This window comes from Chelon labrosus (genome assembly GCF_963514085.1).
Source record: "Chelon labrosus genome assembly, chromosome: 20".
Taxonomy (NCBI): Eukaryota; Metazoa; Chordata; class Actinopteri; order Mugiliformes; family Mugilidae; genus Chelon; species Chelon labrosus.
The window spans coordinates 16,023,520-16,030,454 of NC_140353.1; the positions used below are offsets into that span (position 1 = coordinate 16,023,520).

The 6,935-nt window shown below is 46.9% G+C and overlaps 1 protein-coding gene across 2 annotated transcripts in view; it reads right to left on the minus strand.

The window, feature by feature from the left end:
- Positions 1–4,941, minus strand: part of LOC311505501 (AT-rich interactive domain-containing protein 1B-like) — a 181,624-nt gene extending 176,683 nt beyond the window's left edge. For both annotated transcript variants that reach the window (XM_084569105.1, XM_084569104.1), the window contains exon 1: positions 3,415–4,941. In XM_084569105.1, coding sequence (XP_084425231.1) covers positions 3,415–4,698 — 1,284 coding nt within the window. In that variant the 5' untranslated portion in view covers positions 4,699–4,941. The remainder of the gene's footprint in view (positions 1–3,414) is intronic.
- Positions 4,942–6,935: the final 1,994 nt, after the last annotated feature.

The following is a 6,935-nucleotide window of genomic DNA, read 5'->3' on the forward strand; positions in this document are numbered from 1 at the left end:
AACAAAACAACATAAACAAACGACTGACGGGAGGAGGCAGGAGACGGAGAAAGAAAGAGTGAGGGGCGGGGAGGCTGGACTGCTCAGTGCTGACGAAAGCGCTTTAGCATTCTCCTGCCAACGTACACAGTGAAGGACGCGCGCAAACAGAAAGCTGAAAGCCAGCGAATGCGACGACGGTACCCGAACACACACATGCACACAAACACACGCCTCCGTGCCCATTTCCTGACCAGACCCCATGGGCTGTCCGTCTGATGCAGAACATGTACCATAAATTAAATTCCAGCAGCCACAGTCGGGCCCATCACTATGCGCAGGGCTCCCTGAGATAGCCGCATAATACAAAGTGACATTGATGCATTGCTCCCATTATAAAGTCTTTGTTCGTATCACACTAATAATTCATAAGAGAGGAATGTAAACAGTGTGCACTGGAGAGCACTGCGAGCAGGGATCATTTCAAGGTAAGCACATTACCAAGGATGGGATATGTAGGATGGCTCTTTGATATTCAGAGCTTTGATTTCAATTCTACAAAAAAAAAAAAGAAAGAAAAAAAAAACACAAAGTCAAACATAATAGTGATAAATAAATGAAGACTGTGGATATCCATTCATTTTATCAGGTCAGATTTTAAAAGAGTCTCTGCTGTAATTATCTGAGCAACAACACGTATTTTCTCGTCATTATTATCTACTAATTACTTTTATTGTTGTGTGTGCGCTTGTGTTCTGATTAGTGGGTAACAGACGGACGCGTGTTACATATAGGGAGAGAGGGAAAATGCTCTTTCATTTATGATGTAAACTTGAATAAATCATTAGGATTGCACATATGCTGCAGGTACATATGTGCAGATTGAGATGCAGGTCTGGATTTAGAGCGGCTGACATGAAGACAAACATTTAGTGGGTTGTTAACTAAACGCTGAGCGTTGCTCGGCTTTTCTTCAATCAAACAGATAACGGTAATTTGCAAAACTGGGACAATGTCAGAGCAGCTTCGACGTGCGCCATTAAATGTCTCATGCATCTTTGAGGTACACACACATGTATACACACATTCTTCGCTTTGGTGATACCAGTGTGAGGGAGGGGAGGGGGGGGGGGGGGGGGTCAGCGGCGTAAACGAGGCGCACTCGTTTCGTTCACAGCCTGCTCCCGAAGAGAGGCAGTGGGGAGGGAAATTGAATTTGAAAGAGGGGAAACCGTGCCAACAGGTGACAGAGGCGCGCTTCGACCAAACGCGCTCTGAAGTGAAGCGCAGTCATATCACGGGGCCAATTTGGAGGCAGCATTATGCACTACACCGCTCACCTCTTTTTTTTTCTTTTTTTTTTCCTTCTCCACACAGCCTGTCAGTGCACAGGAGAGCGGTGCTGCCGCTCCAAATATGAATTAAACATAGGGCTTTTGTAGCGTGAATATACTGCTGCTGAAATGTTGGTGGAGTCAAGAAAAAACAGAGCAAGCACATGCACTTACTGCTGAAGTGGAAAACTGCAAAGAGAGGGGGAAAAGTGCAGCATTAAATGTTAAATGTAAGACTTGTTTTTAGGGGGCTGGTTTGTTGGAATTGTCTGCGTTAAAAACTGGATCTGAACAGCACTACATAGAGCTTGTAATAATACGCTATTGAAGATTCATTAGAATGTCTTGGAAACATATACTTTACATAATTAAAATCCAATCTACACAGTCACTAATAATTATTGTACAGTTTAGATTAGTGGACGTTTCTGGTGACCATCTTATCAGCTCATAATGTGCTACAATCAATACCACAGCGCACCCTCCCACGCTGAAACCTTCACTTCATTTCCCCGGCATCCAACACAAATTGCCTCTGATTGAAACAATGTAGGCTAATGAACTGCTTTTGTTTTCTGAGAGGCAGATAGTAAGCTACGCTCAACCACCTTGCCCTCCAGTCGTCCAGATGTGCCATCCAGCGGTGCGCATAATTTAGTGCATCAAAAAACAACCGCAGAGTAATGGCTCTTCCGGAGAAACGCCGCGATGGAGTTCTGAGTCCACTGCTTCCCTTGGCTGCAGATCTGTGTGCTGCTGACAGCAGAAATGTTGCAGCACAGAGTACAAGGCCCACCCAAGGATCCTTCGATGTAGTCACCCCCAAGAATAAAGAGGACTACTTGAATAATCAGTAACACGTGCTTCCTTTCCTCTACTGTTACTAATAAAACATCCACTAAGAAGGTAGTCAACCAAAGCTGCAGCAGGCGAACAGTCTGGGGTTTCATTGAATAAAAGTGTATTTCTTTATATTTTAAAATCTAACTGTGTTATATTGATTAAAATAAATTGTAAAAAAAAAAAAAATGTGTTCAGCAATTCCTTAAGGGCCCTTCTGCTATATCAAATGTGTAAAATGCTCAAAATTTAACATTTAATTTCATTCTACACTGAAATACATTATCTAGTTTCTTGTCAATTCAGTGTGAATAAAACACGTATCAGAAGTAGTCTAACTGTCAAAAAACTTAAATTCCTCCGTTGGACGACCTTCCAGTCTGGAGTATTCCCACAAGACGTGAACGCAGCATCACTACAGCACCATGGCCTAAGATCCCTGCGAGTATCCTCCTTTTCCACTGAACGCAGTCTGCCCAGCGGGGCCGCGGGGAGCCAATCAGATGGCAGGCTGGGTGTCAACTGCCGAGCCAGGAGTGTGCACAGCTTTTATCTAGTTTACCTCCACTATTCAAATTCCGAAGAGAGAGTTGCACGGGAATAAACGAGCGCGCGCAGGAGCGCACCAGCTCGACACGGAGCGCACTGAGAAGGGCAGGCGGTGTTTACACGGTCGTTTTTAATATCATTTGATTTCTGAAATAGGCTAAAAAAAAGAAGAAATGGGGAATATGACAAGGCTGGCGTCGATTCTATATATTTATGCGCTTTTCTATATGAATATTACACTTTGTTCGACGAGCGCCTCGAACACAACACGCTGTCAAAACGGGGCGTTTCAAAACGTGTCCGACACCACGTCGGCAGAGGTGAATCTATCTAGCATTACTGCTTTTAATATGGATAAAACTACAAATTACACAGCGTGGAGAACACAAAGACGTGTGGTGACAGAGGTCACCAGCAGCCTAATAATTAGTGAGGCTAATTTAAAAATTAAAGCAAAGCAATGAATATGATTCTTTAATAACTAAATGTTTTTTCCTCACATTTCTTCTGTTATTGATATTCGACAATCTGAATAAATCACATGGTGGCGTTTCTTCTGCACAACTTCCCCTTGAAAAACATGTAACTTTTCACGTCAGTACTGTTGCCCATACATTCTGGAGATGGTTCAATGCACACAAACTGTATTTGTGATCCACACATGCTGCTTGTTATGAGACAGTGCTGCGCTCTGAAGTTTCCAAAAACTCACCTGCGTCCTGCCGAGGCCTTGTCCTCCGTTTCCCGGGTGCATTGAATGCGGATGGTTCCTCTGTTGCCCTCCCCAGTGGGTCGAGGCGGCTCCATACTGGGGCCCCACGTCTTTCCCCAGGCCCATGCCGGCTTGCTGCTGAGCCGTGGGGCCGCTGTAGTCTTGATAGGCACCGCCGTATCCCCGCATCATGGGGCTGGGGGATGTCAACAGCTGGTTGAGGGTCGGGGTGGCCCCTGATGGATGCTGCTGCTGCTGCTGCTGCTGCTGCTGTTGCTGCGTTTGTCCCGGGAACCTTTGAAAGCCACCCGAAGCAGCTCCCAGGGGAGACTTGGCGTGGCTTGCTGAGGAGTTGCTGGCCATCATCATGTTCCCAGGTTGCCGGCATCCAGAGGGCCCCATCATCCCGTAGGCCCCGCCGCCGTAGCCCGCCCTGTACGCTGGATACTGGTTGTACTGGCTGTTGTGGTACCCTGCTTCGTGGGAGTTCTCTATGCTGTTATGTGCCGAGGAGTGCGTTATCCCCATCCCACTGCTTTGCTGCTGCTGCCCGCCATGTTGCTCATAGCAGGGCCTTGGAGTGTAATAGTTGTTGTTAAACTCGGAGTTGTTACTAGGTGGCCCCAAGTTAGAGTGTTCATACCTGGTATTCATCATCCTCTCCGAGGGTTTACAGGTGAGGTCCATCTCACCTTTCCCTGGCATGTGCTGCTGCTGCTGCTGCTGCTGTGGCTCCTCCTGGCCCCCCAACAGGTTCTCTTTGCCGCCGTGGTGTTGGTGATCCATACTTCTGTCCCCACGGGGCACCTGGCCGTTGTTGTTGGCCGTGTTGTTACTTTGAATCTGTCGCTGCTGATGTGGCGCAAACTGGCCGAATTGCGGCGGCTGCTGCTGCTGCTGCGGCGGCGGCGGCGGCGCCTGAGACTGAGGGGGATCTCCGGTCCCTACACATTTCAGCTTGTGGTTCGCGATCAAACCCGTTTCCATCGAGGAAGTGCTTGAATTAGTCGACGCCGAAGCGGACGTTAGGTTATTCTCAGCCTTGTCGTGTCCGTCCGGAGCGCTGTGAGTCGTGGAAGTTGAATGGACCATGCTGAGATCGTTTCGGCGGTGATGGTCTACATTATTCAGAGTCCCATCTCCGGCACCCAGCATCGGTCCACTTCGCTGTACGGTCCCTCCTCCTCCGGATTTCCCCGAATTGAGCTCCGGACCCAAGCCGCCGGATAATTTCTTATTTTTGTTACTAGTTCTGGTCGGAGCCGATGCCACTTGCGCAGCCATGGTCACTCCAACATCTCAGCGCGCAGTGACAGCAAGCCCCGACCAGCCTTGCAGACAGAAAAATAACACGAGGGGAAGAAAAACACAAGCTGGGAGGTGGAAAAAATATATTCAGTGGAAAAGGAAGCTTTGTTCTAGCGCTGGCGTTGCTGTGGTGGTGAAATGGTGCGTCAGTGAGGCTTCATGTTGAAAGTTTCTGTGCCAGGTTTAAACGAAACTTTTTCCTTCCCCCCTCCGCCTCTCCTCCATCCCGGTTCTCAGTAATATGTAGCAGCGTCTCCCGGAGCCCTTGTGGCCCAGCATGGCATGAGAGAGAGCGGGCTCTACCAGCTTATCCACCTCCAGGGCTCCGGCGCGCCTCACATGTAAAATCCGGACTGGAGTAGCGAGCCATTACGCGCGGCGCAACTCAACCTTTCTATGTTTTACGCCACTTCCCAGATAGTTTTTTTTACAAAAACAACAACATAAACTGATGCGGAGATATAGTTTTATGTGCTACACATTTTCCTCTTATAATTATAAGGTCAATATATATTTAAATAGCGGATCAGACGATCAATAAATGGCGCCTTATTTTATTTACACCTACACACTATTTTTTAACAACTGTGCCGGGTCGATCCTTTCCAAATTACACACCCAGCGTGCTCCCTACTCCCACGCCGATCGTTCAAATAAACACATTCGCACATGTTAAGTTTTCGAGTGTCTGAGCCGTTATCCAGGCCTGATTTTTCCCTCTCCCCACCCTCTCTGTCCCTCGGCTCAAGCCAGTTCTCTGCAGCTCTGACAGCAGTCGGACACGCAACCACAAGCGGTGCGCAATAATGTTGCCATCGGAATAAGAATGTTATCCCACTTTATAACGGCTATGATGCTGTAATATCTGCACCACAGCTCCAGCTTCAATCACTACTCCGCAGCCTTAAAAGGACTAATGGTTCCTTTCAACAAAGAAGCATTGTGCAATAAGAGGGAAGCCACTGGAAATATCAAAACTATTCATCTATGGGCCTGTTCAGTGTGGTGCAGATATAAACTGGTATTGGATATGACTAGGTCACTATAAAATCACTGTTAGTCTCCATCGGAATGTAATATGGAGGAATATTAGAGCTATTCCTCATTAGAGTCTTATTTGAATAGAAGGCCTTCATTGGGTTTACTTTGTCAGAGAGGAACTTGTCTGAAATTGTAATGACATTTTTTAAAAAAGGTGAGAAGAAAATAAAAAAATCAACCACAGGCTGCAGTGCAGGACCACACAAAACCAAAGTCTACAAGATATGCCATCCCATCAATGGTATTCAAACATGAATGTAAAATAGTGCTTAGTAAAGAAGCCAGGGTGTCTGCTGGGACTTGAATGAGCAGAGGGTCCGCTTTGATGAGATCAGATGCATTTGATCAACAGAGGGAGCTGCGGATGAAAGAGGGGCGGATGGGGAGGATGGGGTGGTGGGGGGCGTTCTGGGGTGGGAGGGGGGCGGTGGGAAGAGAAGGATTTTGGGGATGCGAGTAGTGCTGAGGTTGGCCGCGATAATGACGGTGATTGCCGGCGGTGGGAACAAATGCGAGGAAGGTGATGATGACGTGGTAGATGTAAAAGTGATGACCACACAGATGACTACAGGGGTTGTGATTGCTGTATTCTCCTAACACCAAGTTGTTGCTTTATATCACGCGTGTTTGAAACAAGGAGGCAAAATTCACTCTGCCTGAGAGGACACTTTGTGTTTGGTGTGGGATAACTCACTGGAAGCCATGTCCATGACAATGGGAAGACACCTGCTGGAGATACAGGGTTAGTACAAGCTGGAGGTTAAAAAAAATGTAAACAACACATCTTTCTTTCAGTAGGTCATATGAAATGTATGCTGTTACATTGTAAAAGCACAAATTTGTGTTTGTTTTTTTCTCACAAAGCTTTATACTTATATTATCGCAAGACAGCTAGAGGCTTAATCCCATATTTCCAAATGGAAGCTCCCTCATTGGAGACGAATAAAAGAGAGTGACATCCCTGGAAACCTTGCCTTTATGAGCCCATATGGCAGAGAATAAAAGCTCTAACGCTGTTATGGTCCAGCTACAAAGTCTCCATGGTGTTCACCATTCAGTATGCTGAGGCCCAGCCTATAGCATCAACAGGAGCAGATGGCTATTTATCTATAGGGCACCCTGAGACAACATCACATCCCCATCCCATGTGTGAGAGAGAACGTGTCTGTGAT